This window comes from Spea bombifrons, chromosome 1 (genome assembly GCF_027358695.1).
Source record: "Spea bombifrons isolate aSpeBom1 chromosome 1, aSpeBom1.2.pri, whole genome shotgun sequence".
Taxonomy (NCBI): Eukaryota; Metazoa; Chordata; class Amphibia; order Anura; family Pelobatidae; genus Spea; species Spea bombifrons.
In genome coordinates, this window is record NC_071087.1 from 130,210,096 (window position 1) to 130,223,754 (window position 13,659).

Genomic DNA, 13,659 nt, shown 5'->3' on the forward strand with positions numbered 1-13,659 from the left:
ATTTATGGTAAGGCATTGCTGATCTTTACAAATGGCATTGGAGCGCTCGAAGAAGCTTCTTAATATGCATACTAGTATGACCTACTACAGTAAAAGCATGGCCATTATTCACTCCCGCGTAACCATGGCTTGCATTAACTTTTTCAAACCCAGGAGGGTTGAGGACAATAACGGCCCCTTTTGCAGATTAAAAGGGGTGCAATAATGTGAACCGAAAAGTGTTATTTTAGGCTCAAATGAAAAAACTCACAGAAACGTGCCTCCAGGCAGCTGCATATGCCGACTGTTAATCACAGGCAACACTACAGCGTTACATCAAAGGCCGGTTCCGAGTATAAGAGGAATGATAAATGCATAATACTTGCCGCATACCGAAATTCTAATTTTTCACCGGGTTAAAAAATATATTTAAAAAAATAAAATGTCAGTTGTTCACATACATCAATCGTGTTACTTGTGTATTTTTTTTTAGCTTTTTATTACTGAAATAACTGGCTTGTGTCAAACCCCCTTAGTATTACTTAACAGATATCATTAAGAACAAAGAGAACTAAAACACTTATGACATAAAATAGGCGAAAATAGCTTGATGGAAGACGGAAAAAAGCAGCATAAGTTATCGTCAAGGTGGAAGAGACTAGAAATTAGAAGGGTTTGAGCTAGAGTCCTAGTTGAAGGCAGATTGTACATTCTATACAAGTTTATAAAAAAGGGGTATGGATGAAGTTTGGTTAATTTCAAAAAGGCACCTCAAGGTCTAAAGGCTTTTACAAATCTAGAATCCTTTCACCGATCAAAATAAAAACACACTTTTATTGCTGCTGTTCAAGTAGCAGAGAAAATTAAATGTCCATGTATCCGAGTCCCATACATCGGAATCTCCCTTATGAAGCCAGGATCCACCGGTTATGTAACAGATGTCGTACACACTGTGGATTTCCAATACTGTGGAAATACAACAAAACTTTTCTTTGTGTGCTTTCAAGTCTGTGGAATCATGAAAGAAAAGAACAAAAAAAAAAAAAAGAGTCAAGTTCTGCCAAACTGGGATGCAGAGTATGTGATGCCGCTTGCACTCCAGCCGCTGAAGTACCGTTTTCTCGGGGCGGCGTGGCTGAGAGTGCTTACGAGTAAAAGGTAAGAACACTCTGATGGTTTCCGCGGACCAGAAGGACGGGGGGGAGATCTTTAGAGAGCGCCTCTATCCAAGCCATATAAAGTGCACTAGACACAGCCCCTTTCCTTGCAACGGGAAAGCTCCTGCAAAAAACCCAAAAATTAAATTATTTAAAAAACAAAAAAACAACCTGTCTATATATGATTGTGAACGGTGGTGCAGATGTACATTTAGCTAGATCTGTGCAGAGATGCAATTGAAATGACACGGTATTCTAAAGCCCGTTGTTAGGACCGTGTTGACTAATTTACTGTTTTAAACTTACATAACAATAAGATTAGCAGTGTTTGAATGCTCCTTCAGCAACTCGTTTAACCGGATTTGACGATGTGTCTAAATGCAAAGAGAAAAAAAAAATGAGTAAGTATACACAGACGCCAAGAGTCATTTTACACCATTCGTAAAATTATGCAAATAAGTCAATTATACGCAAAATACTGTGCAATAATAAAAAACGCATCCACACTATCTGCATATTTACAAATTTGATGATATATATAATACAACCTAAATACTCCCATATCTTAGTATGGTATTTGAGAGTATTTTGTCTGAAATTGTATTCCAAACAACATATTATAACCAGATAACCTGCATTGGAACTGCATTAACTAGTGCATTAAAAGCCCATTGATGTAATGAAATCCTACACCACATGGCATTTAAGCAAAGGCCGTAGTTAAACAGTTTATTCTTCGTAAATAAGATTTGTTTTAATTAGCCAACAGCTGACGCGAAATGGAGAACGAGTGTGGGGAAAAAACGCGGTTACCTTTGTCTTATAAAGTTCTAGCTCGTTATCTGTGATCCTCCATGGTTCTTCTTCTTTCATTTGATCGGCTACATCCTGTTCTCTCTCATCTTCACGCAGCCTGAATGGTTCGATCATCTGTTCAAAAGCTGCAACGCTGAAATGGAAACAAAATCACTTATACAGACGCATCCAGCATTAACCCAGACACGTATATACAATGAATTCACAAACGTATTATTATTATCTTTTATTTAGATTAGAGCTGAAACAACGAATCGATAAAATCGATAATAATCGATAACGGAAATCATCGATAACGATTTCCGTTATCGATTAATCGAGTGATCAATTCGTTGTTGGAGCACTCGGCTCCTTTTACTTACCTCCGCGAGCGTTCCCCGCTTCTGCTACACGCTCTGCAGTCTCCGCCTTCTAGCTACGTGACGGATGTGACGCGTTCCGGAGGTAAGTATTCTTCATGTCTATGTGCACGGATCGCACAGAGCCACTCGCACAGAGCGAATCGCTCTGTGCGAATGGAGCCACTCGCACAGAGCGGTTCGCTCTGTGCGAGTGGCTCCATTCGCACAGAGCGGTTCGCTCTGTGCGAGTGGCTCCACTCGCACAGAGCGGTTCGCTCTGTGCGAGTGGCTCCACTCGCACAGAGCGGTTCGCTCTGTGCGAGTGGCTCCACTCGCACAGAGCGGTTCGCTCTGTGCGAGTGGCTCCACTCGCACAGAGCGGTTCGCTCTGTGCGAGTGGCTCCACTCGCACAGAGCGGTTCGCTCTGTGCGAGTGGCTCCATTCGCACAGAGCGGTTCGCTCTGTGCGAGTGGCTCCATTCGCACAGAGCGGTTCGCTCTGTGCGAGTGGCTCCATTCGCACAGAGCGGTTCGCTCTGTGCGAGTGGCTCCATTCGCACAGAGCGGTTCGCTCTGTGCGAGTGGCTCCATTCGCACAGAGCGGTTCGCTCTGTGCGAGTGGCTCCATTCGCACAGAGCGGTTCGCTCTGTGCGAGTGGCTCCATTCGCACAGAGCGGTTCGCTCTGTGCGAGTGGCTCCATTCGCACAGAGCGGTTCGCTCTGTGCGAGTGGCTCCATTCGCACAGAGCGGTTCGTGAGTGTGGGTGCAGGGCAGAGTGGGGGTGCAGGGCAGAGTGGGGGTGGGGGTGCAGGGCAGAGTGGGGGTGGGGGGTGCAGGGCAGGAGACTGGGTGCAGGGCAGAGTGGGGGTGGGGATGCAGGGTGTGAGTGTGGGTGCAGAGCAGAGTGGGAGACTGGGTGCAGGGCAGAGTGGGGGTGGGGATGCAGGGCAGGGTGTGAGTGTGGGTGCAGGGCAGAGTGGGTGCAGGGCAGAGTGTGAGTGTGGGGGCAGGGCAGAATGTGGGGGCAGGGCTGGGTGCAGGGCAGAGTTAGAGACTGGGTGCAGGGGCACAGTGCAAAGTGCTGGGTGCAAAGTGCCAGTGCTGGGTGCAAAGTGCCAGGGCTGGGTGCAAAGTGCTGGGTGCAAAGTGCCAGGGCTGGGTGCAAAGTGCAAAGTGCTGGTGCAAAGTGCTGAATGCTGGGTGCAAAGTGCTGGATGCAAAGTGCCAGGGCTGGGGCAAAGTGCTGGGTGCAAAGTGCTGGGTGCAAAGTGCCAGTGCTGGGTGCAAAGTGCTGGGTGCAAAGTGCTGGGTGCAAAGTGCTGGGTGCAAAGTGCTGGGTGCAAAGTGCAAAGTGCTGGGGCAAAGTTTCTTGAACAGTAATAGTCCACCTCTTTTCAGAATGTTTGGGGTTATTTTGTTTCATAAATATTGTGTTTGGGTTCTTGTACTTTGAAAATATTGTTTTTTATTACATCATAACAAAATAAGAATGTTAATGTAAATTTTAAGTTGTTTTTTAACATCCAGTTCATTAAATTCTTTTAAATAAACGAAAAATTTGCATATTGTTTTTTTTTATCCGATTAATCGATTAATCGAAAAAATAATCGGCCGATTAATCGATTATTAAAATAATCGTTAGTTGCAGCCCTAATTTAGATAGCGCCAACAGTTTACGCAGCACTTAATACAATACATATATTCAAGGGGTATGACAAGACGAGAACTGACAGACTAACACAAACCGATACATTTGGTGGAGACAGCCCTGCTCACAAGCTTACAATCTTGAGGGAAATGGGGTGACAAACATAAGGCACAGAGAAAGGGTGAGAGGTAGTGTGGGGTTTGTATCAATGACAAGGAAGTTCTAGCAGCTAAGATGGTGCGGCTTCTCTGAAGAAGTGGGTTTTGGGATGTTTCTTGCATGTTGGGAGAGAGGGTGAATCCCAAGTTCCTTGGGAGTAGATTCCAGAGATATAGGGCAGCTTGAGCCCATGGGAAAAACATAAGGATCGAGTAGCAGAAATGAGGGCAGAAATGTATGGAGGAGCAGTGTAATGGAGGGCCTTATAGGTTAGTACAAACAGAACTACTTTTTATAGATACCCTTCTTTACAGAGATGAAACAATAGGGACTGCGTTGGGGCAGCAGCTGTGACACAAGCCCCAAAGTCCCTGCAGACTGCATTGATATTAACTCATGCATCTGAACCCATGGGCATGTAAACTATTGAACCTCATTTAGCTCAGATGGCCTAGGGCACTCGATGGAGTGGGAGAAAGGCAGTGCGAGGGGGGTCATTGGAAAAAAACAAACACAGAACACAATCATTTAGTGTAAAAAAAAAAAATAAAAAAAAAAAAAGGATTTAGAGGCTGTTTAAATCAATGTTACTTCTGTCGATCATAATTATACTGTCAGTTGGTTGTAATGCTACTATATTTAAGATATTTTAATCATGGGTATACTAATCATTTTTTTTTTTTTTTTTTTTTTTTTTTTTTTTTAAACAGAATTAAGACTAAAAGAGCATTTATGTTAGTTCACATTCATGGGAATTTCTCAATTCCCAGACAGATTTGCTTTGAAATAAAATCAACTTGATAACTTCAAGCTCCAGGAAAACATAAGGGAGTAATTTTTCAGAGGAATGAGCTCATTGAAGTGCTAAATCCCAGATCTGCCAAAAGTGATCTTACAAAAATGTGATGTAGCAATGCACTCATCTCAAAGACTTTATATAACGATCACGCGTGGAAAGCTACCTACGCTGGCTTAAAGTGGTAGATGAAACGTGTCGCTGTCAAATGTGACGCTTTTGTTAATATCGGTTTAATTAATGGAAGAAATAATAGCTTTTAGGTCACAATATTATTACAAGTCTAAATTGTCACAAATTATACATCCCAGTGCTTTATAAGTCACTGGTTACTAGCTGAGACTATCACCCCTTCTTTTTTTTTATATCCAATATGCATTTAGTTTTCTTCAGACTACTTTTTCCTATTCTATTCCCTCTGTCCCATCTCCTTAACCTTTACTGTTCTCTCCATTTTACTTCTTTAAACCTTTTAACGACCACCAGGCAGGCGACGGAAAACTGTCAGTTAACCACTGATGACGTGCCTGGAACGTCACGGCAAAAGTCTCTTTTGAGGCATTCAGCAACAACTAAATCTGCTTCAGGGACCCCCTGTGGCCCCTCTCTGGAGTGTCAACGCCCGGCATATAAAATATGGCGGAGGACTCTTGATTTAAAAGAGCCTCCTAAACTTAAACCTGTTTTTTTATACCAAATTATAGGAGATTAGATGATATGATCAAAAAGAAAGCCACTCTAGTTTTGAAAAAATATATACTTTTTGTGGGTACACAAAAAAAAAAATGAGAGAAAAGAAAATGACAGCTAAACCAGAGCACAGCAAAAATGTTAAAACAGCCTTGGCCGCATAGGGTTCAAAATGGAAAAAACAGCCCGGACCTTCAGCAAGTGTAATTGTCCAGAAAAGTACTGTCTGATCATTTCTTGAGGGAGGCGGTAGATAAGCTGCCTGGTAGTCTTTGCCTGTCTATGGACTTCATCGTTTCTTATATATTTTGTACAATGCTGCGAGGGTTCACTAAAACGTAATCTATTTACACATTCCGAAAAGTTGCTAATAAAGTGGAAAACGTGGACGCAGGTTCAATACTTAAAAACTGTGAAATGAAAAACGAGCCTCGATCTGCACACTCCCCTTGTTTTTGGTTTTATGAACGTGCGTGTACTTGCAGAACGAATGGCTCAACACACCCACGTAATGAAATAACACCGAGCGGCGGGTGATGTCTGGGAGGAAACCGCAGACTGCCAACAAGCAATAAGGGTTAACCGAAAGCCTGTCAAACAACTGAAACACGTGGCATGGAAAAAAAAAATACTGAGATACCAAAAATGAATAGCTTACTTTTCTTTTTTTGGTTTTGTATTGATGTCTCCAAGCACCATAATATCCGAGAAATCAATCCTGAACTTGCTGAGTAAGGTTGCCATCCTGAAAAGACATATAAAATATATTTCTTACACAGATACGTATACCTCCATTACTTACTACCAAGCATTCCAAACCAATGAAAATGGGATAATCCGGCTCATTTGTGATTTGGGTTCTAACCATTGCCGCAGTTTCTATTAGCACCGCTCACGTGGATTTAGAACCAAAGCTTACTTAATACTATTCAATTCAGGTTCCAATGTGCTGACAGAATCTCCTATAATCCAGCTATTCTAAGAAAGCATGCTTCCATTCTACAAAATCTTAGAACAAATAATGAAGGTGTGGGTGGATATCAGAATTTTTGAACCCCTTAAGGACAAGGCGGTCCCTAAACCCATTGAAAACAATGCATTTTGAACATGTACGGGCTTTGTCATGAAGGGGTTAACGTTTTCAATTGGCGGGGAATTTTTTTGCCCTAAGCTAGTTGAGAGGCACTTTGATTAACAGTAGACATTTTCTCACACTCCTCCTGCTAATGGTGATAATTGCAACTTCAACACTTAAACCGATTGACAAATAGTGATACGGAGTTATCTATTAGGCTAAGCTGCTGTAAAGTCTTCAATCATATCTGCCCCGACCCCCTCCATTTACGGGTCCTATTTATGGTTATATATAAATGTTTTTTTCTTTCTTTTTTAACTCAATTGTAATCCTGAACAATAATTCCTTATCTCTGGGATGTGAATGCTGCATAACTTTAACAAAGCTGAAGAATATCAGGGGTAACTGACACCATGTTTTCTGTATGTGGCATATTTATATAAAGGCTTGGAGGTCGCTAGCCACACAAATAGCAGAAAATCGTGACTAGATTAAGACAATAACTATAGGATATTAAAAATATGTAGGGCTGCAACAACTAATCGATAAAATCGATAATAATCGATAATGAAATTCGTTGGCAACGAATTTCATTATCGATTAGTTGAATCGATTATTATCGATTATAAAATGAGGGTTTTTTCAGAGCAAACGCTCTGAAAAATCCCCCTCATTATATAATCCGTTTAGTCTGACTCACCGTCTCACAGCAGCAGCTCCTACTTACTCCCCCTCCCTGTAATCACTGTGACAACTGGCCCCGCCCCTTCCTTCTCCAGGCCAGAACCACATGGCTGTGACACTCATCTAACTGTAAGTATATGTACATTATATATATATATATATATATATATAATGAGTATCTGTGTATATATATATATATATATATATATATATATATATATATATATATATATATATATATATAATGTGTATGTGTGTATATATGTATGTAATATATATATATATATTTGGGCTACTGAAAGTTAGGGGAGGTGGGGGTTAATTTAGGGGCAGTTATGGTTAGTGGGGTGTTTAGGGTTAATTTAGGGGCAGTTATGGTTAATTGGGTGTTTAGGGTTAATTTAGGGGCAGTTATGTTAATAGGGTGTTTAGGGTTAATTTAGGAGCAGCTGTGGTTAATGGGGTGTTTGGGGTTAATTTGAGGCAGTTGTGGTTAATGGTGTGTTTAGGGTTAATTTAGGGGATGCTGTGGTTGATGGGGTCTTTAGGGTTAATTTAGGGGATGCTGTGGTTAAGGGGGTGTTAAGGGTTAATTTAGGGGCAGTTATGGTTAATGGGGAGTTTAGGGTTAATTTAGGGGAATCTAAATCCTGGGGGCAGTGAAGTGACATATCTGGGGGTATAAGGCATATACAGTATATAAGGCATATGTTGGGAGGCAGTGTGGCATGTCTGGGGAGGACGGAGTGGTGTATCAGGGTGTATAAGGCATATCTGGGGGTAGAGTGGCATATCTGGGGGTAGAGAAGTGGCATGTCTGGGAGACAGGGTGGCATGTCTGGGGAGGATTGAGTGGGGTATCAGGGGATATAAGGCGTATCAGGCACAGTGGCATATGTGGGAGGCAGCGTGGAGTGGCAGATGTGGGAGGCAGCGTGGCATATGTGGGAGGCATTGTGGAGTGGCAGATGTGGGAGGCAGCATGGCGTGGCATATGTGGGGAGGGCAGGGTGGCATGTCTGGGGAGGATGGAGTGGTGTTTCAGGGGGTATAAGGCGTATCAGGCACAGTGGCATGTGGGGGGTAGAGTGGAGTGGCAGATGTGGGAGGCAGCGTGGCGTGGTATATGTGGGAGGCAGCGTGGAGTGCTGTGGTAGGCAGCGTGGCATATGTGGGGGGGCAGCATGGCATGTCTGGGAGGCAGCGTAGCAAGCCTGGGCTCAAATGTCCATATATTGGGGGGCTGGTTGGGAAATAAAGACAAGAAATGTATTATCAAAGTTTTTTTATTCTGCTGTTTGTATTTAACATCATTTGTTTAGTAAATTATTTTAAATAAATGAAAAATTTACATTCATTTTTTTTATCCGATTAATCGATTAATCGAAAAAATAATCGGCCAACTAATCGATTATTAAAATAATCGTTAGTTGCAGCCCTAAAAATATGGTAGGAGTACCTTTTTCTTCATATAAAGATGAAAAGTCTGCATGCAGTCACCGACTTTCCAGACAGTTTAGGAGCCAATGGGGGGGGGGATTTTACAAAAAAAAATATTTTACAGGGATCGGCGAAGCTAACAAGGTTTGATTAGTTCACTGAACGCTTTCAATGAAGTTTGAGCAGCGATTCAGTTTAAAAAGCCGCTGGTCCGCTTTCTGCCTCTGTAGTTTCACATAAAACTCGACAAACTTCACTTAAAACAACTTTGAACAAGAAATACTCATTACACGTTAATAAAAGGCTTAAAAGTTCAGAAAGGTACAAAAGAAATCCACGTACGCCCTCCTGTCATGGTCTATCCTGTTAATTTTTCCTCCGATGAACACTCTGATCTTGCAGTCCTTCCATTTCCTCTTTGTCGTCAGTAGATATGGTATTAGCAACGTCAGACCTGTACAAAGACGACAACAAAATGAAATAAATGGAATCTGCCATTTACAAGTACACAAAGCAAATGAAACCAACACATCTGAAGCTACTTATATCTGGGTTTGTCTGCTGCTGCAGGGATAACTATGGGTTAATTATAATAATATAATAAATAATAATATATCATTATTGTCAAAGTTTAGTACGAGGTTATATTCAATCACCTGGAAGAGCATTTGATTTCTTCCAGCTGTCATTTTTTTAAGTAGTGTAAACATTTACTATGTGGGCAGAAACATGGAGCCGCTGACTGTTGTTTATAATCTAAATAACGAGTTCAGAGGATAACTACTCTCTTTGACTACAGTTATACATTTGTTGTGAATCCAAACACCACAACGCCTGCTGAGTATTATGGCAGCCTGTGTCATCGTAACCTGCGAGAACGAGGGGCTTCGCGGCCGGCACGATCTCTTACAATAAAACGTTATCATAATACGAGCAGAGCTTTTCTGGTATGATTGTTTTGAGCTCCAGAGCATCTTCAGGCACATTACATGATTTATTGAATACCTGCAGATCTGTTAAAATTGGACATCTGGCTAGCGTTTAAATAGTTGCATGCAGATGTATTTACTAATTCTATCTTATAAATGCATACGTTTTCACGGGTTCACTAATTTTTTGGCATCAAAATAGCTTCTGCTGCAGGAAGAGCATGGCTGGCCAACCACAAGGTATAGTTACATCAATGAGTTGTCTGCAAGCTCTCCTTATATATTTAATTATACAGGGTCAGCTCAGGCCTTCATACAGGACAGACCTGCTAGCGTTTGTAGTTCATAATGAAGAGAATGGGTTGAGAAACATCTCTCTTGCAAACTCTATCAACACTCCATTTAGTGAATAAATCACATTTTGCAAATCTCAGAATTTTCAAACAAAAAATGTGTATTCTATTTAAGAATTACTGCTCACAATGTAATATTACCATATAATTCAAGTGAATCAACATACTCAGCAACATAACCAAGATTCGCTTACCGCCATCATCAAAAAGCCACCATACATCGATGGTTCCTTTCCCTTGCTTCCGCTGGAATTGCACACTAGCATCCATGAGTCTTTGGTCTGCTGTGTTCAGCGTAATACCTGGGTCTTTGGAATCTACAATTGGGGGGGGAATAATTTTAATAAACATATTTGTTCCACAAAATTCTTACTCTGAATGGACAGTTTTTCAGATGCAGAATAAGAAACACAGTAGTTAAACTAAATTGCTACATACAGAATAAATACAATATCCCTATCCCAAAGGAGGAAAAACACGTCCTTCAATGTTTGCTAGATCGGAAAATAAAGCATGTTCTTATGATAGTCACATACAAAGGCTACAGAAGCCACTTCTTCAGATGCAATCACAAACTAAAGACCTAAGACTTCCATACTTTAATTTAGATCTGACAAAAAGATAAATCTGAGGTCTTGTAAGTTATATATTATTTGATCTTATTCAAAGGGATCAAACTTCTAAAGACTCTAGTGCTGTGAAAGTATTTGACCCTTCACACCTTTTTTTTTGCATATTTGTCACACTTGAAACACAAAATGTTTCAGATCATCAAACCAACTAATATTGGACAAAAATAATGCGAGTAAATACAAAATGCAGTTTTAAATGATGGTTTTAATGTATAGAAGGGGAAAAAAAAAAGCTATCCAACCCTATCTGGCCCTATGTAAAAAAGTTATCCCCTTAGTTAACATCAGCAATTAAGCAAATGTAATTAATAATTGTATTCAATTTCACCAACACACCCAGACATGATTACTGCCAGCCCTGTTGAATCTAAACATCAATTAAATAGAACCTGTCTAGCAAAGTGAAGAAGGCTGAAAGATCTCAAAAAAGATGCAACAAAGTCTCTGACATCTATCAGTATAGAAAGGTTTACCAAGCTATTTCTAAGGCTCTTGGACACCAGTGAACCACTGGAGAAAAGATGAAACAGCGGTGAACCTTCCCAGGAGTTGCCGCCTACCAAAATACCTCCAAGAGTACACCAACAACTTTGGGTCCAGGAGGTCACAAAAGAACCTACACTAACATGTAACTAACCACAGGCCTCACTTGCAGTCAGTGTTTATGCTTCAAATATTTTAACTACAGTAGTTAACCCTAAATGTAAGGTGGTTTTCCATCCTTAGGAGTAGTCAAAGCTATAACAAAGATGCCAGTGACAAAATAAACTCAGTAATATCTAGATTTCTCGTTTAAAATTGAAATCCAGTGGTGCCCTATCCAAACCATAAGTCAAATTCCTTTCAATAAGGATTTTCTATTTGTTTCCATTTTGTCAATAGGTACGGAGAAAACAGGACGCATTCACCCCCTGACATTTCTGCTATTCTGAATACAACTCCACAAAGTAGAAAATTGATTGTTAAATACTTCAAAACAAAAAGTTTGGATTGGACACTCCAGAAACGTAGTTGGAATTCACAACACGCAAGATTTGTAACTAAAGTTTCTATGAAATGTATGGGTTTCATCGAGTTGGAAAAAAGGACACATGGTACACAAGAACAGAACACGAAAACAGAAGGATGAAAACAGGAAAAAAGTAGTAGGAAAGAATTAAAAATGACAATATGATAATGCCTGCCTTTTTTCAATAGTGGTTGTGTTGGAGTCTTGCCATCGTCTTCCTCATCTGTATTATAATGTTTTTATGAAAAAGAAAAATAATGTTAAAATGATTTAGTAATGATAATATAAGCAACCAAAAAAGAAATGAAAACAAAAGTACAAGGAAATCTAGAGATGATTGCTTTCCAGATCACTTCTCAGTCCACTGTGCACCCAAAGCTGGGTCACTGAAACAGGGAACACTTTCTGCTCCCCACAAATAAAATATTGCATATATAACACCATCCAACACCCAGTAGCCATATTTTGGCCACATAGTGAACCCAGATTGCCTGGAGAGAGCAAAACACGTGGGCGAGTAGCATACCTGGGAACTCTCCGGGTTTGACCCAGAGATTGCCGAGTGAGCACTGCTTCTTCGGGTCGCGGGAGGAGGGTCTTGGCACGCCCTGCTCCCCGCCCATTTTTCCTTTAAACAGGGGTGTTTCCCGCTGCCATCAGCTGGACCGCCCACCGACATCAGCGGGACCACCCACCGACATCAGTGCGCAGTCCTGGCCGCGTCCCGTAAGGGAAGGCTCCGGGTAGCCGGAGGCCCGGAAGTTCCCAGGTATGGTGAGTAGGAGACAATATGGCACAGCAATCATCTCTCAAAATGAAAACGTGGTTACGGATGATTATGGTTGTTGTGACACCGGCTCCTTACTACTTCCCTGAAGATCAAAACATCTGTAAATTTTTGTTTTTTATGTGGCTAACACTTAATCATACTCCAAACTAATACATATACCTCTGAAGTATATTTTACTAACAGTGGCATTGTGAAAATCTACACGTCATTTATTATGAGATACTTCTGTCTTCACAAAAATTGAAATTTTATTTTCTTTTTGAAGGCCTGGGACACCTTATAAATGAAAGCGAATACAAATACTCAACGACTTTTTAAACCGCGCCTACGTGACAGCTTCAATCACCCATTTACAGAACCCGATTTGCTTTTGGATAGACATTTGGCTGATCTGGCATGTGCAAAGGTCATTTCTAAAATCTCTGCGACACACCTACAGCCCCAAGCTCGGCTGTCGGCGCGGACGTTACCTTTTCTTGTCATAGGACTGCTGTCGCTGGAAAAGGGCTTCGACGACTCTGCTTCAGCGCTTTTGCTGTAGTCTACGTTTACTACAACATCTTTGGTAGCAGGAGATTTCTCTTGCGATGACAGCAGCTCTTCTGGAAAATAAACAAAACAAATGTTATTCACTGAAGCAGGTGCTACGATAGACATAACAGCGACAAAAAATACCGTATTTGCTCGATTATAAGACGACCCTGATTATAAGACGACCCCCCAAAATCTGAATATTAACTTAGGAAAAAAAGAAAAAGCCTGAATATAAGACGACCCTAAAGGAAAAAAGTTTTACCAGTAAATGTTAATTCATGTAAACTATTTTTTTTAATAAAAGCTATGATTGAGAAAAATATTTTTTTTGTTTTTATTTCCTTGTATTTTCCAACCTGCCCCCAGTTACGCACATCTGCCCCCAGGCTTGCCACACCAATATGGCACTGTGGCCCATGATATGCCTTTTAACCCTCTATATGCCACTGTGCCCCACGGTATGCCTTTTGACCCCCTATGTGCCACTCTGCCTCCAGAAATGCCTTATACCCCTATATCCCATTCTGGCATTTAGGGGGTTAAAATGCATATTATGGGGCAGAGTGGCATATAGGGAGGTATAAGGCATTCCAGGAGGCAGAGTGGCATTAAGGGAGTTAAAAGG

General features: G+C 41.2%; 1 protein-coding gene across 4 annotated transcripts in view; it reads right to left on the reverse strand.

The window, feature by feature from the left end:
* Positions 1-795: 795 nt before the first annotated feature.
* SLC12A2 (solute carrier family 12 member 2) overlaps positions 796-13,659 on the reverse strand; it is a 55,003-nt gene continuing 42,139 nt past the window's right edge. For 2 of the 4 annotated variants that reach the window (XM_053473699.1, XM_053473704.1), the window contains 8 exons: positions 12,971-13,102; positions 11,886-11,933; positions 10,264-10,386; positions 9,130-9,241; positions 6,247-6,333; positions 1,950-2,085; positions 1,443-1,510; positions 796-1,260 (listed from right to left, as the gene is read on the reverse strand). In XM_053473699.1, the coding sequence (XP_053329674.1) occupies positions 1,125-1,260; positions 1,443-1,510; positions 1,950-2,085; positions 6,247-6,333; positions 9,130-9,241; positions 10,264-10,386; positions 11,886-11,933; positions 12,971-13,102 (842 nt within the window). In that variant the 3' untranslated portion in view covers positions 796-1,124. Of the gene's footprint in view, positions 1,261-1,442; positions 1,511-1,949; positions 2,086-6,246; positions 6,334-9,129; positions 9,242-10,263; positions 10,387-11,885; positions 11,934-12,746; positions 13,103-13,659 lie in introns of those variants that run through there. The other 2 variants (XM_053473711.1, XM_053473719.1) reach the window with 2 other exon arrangements.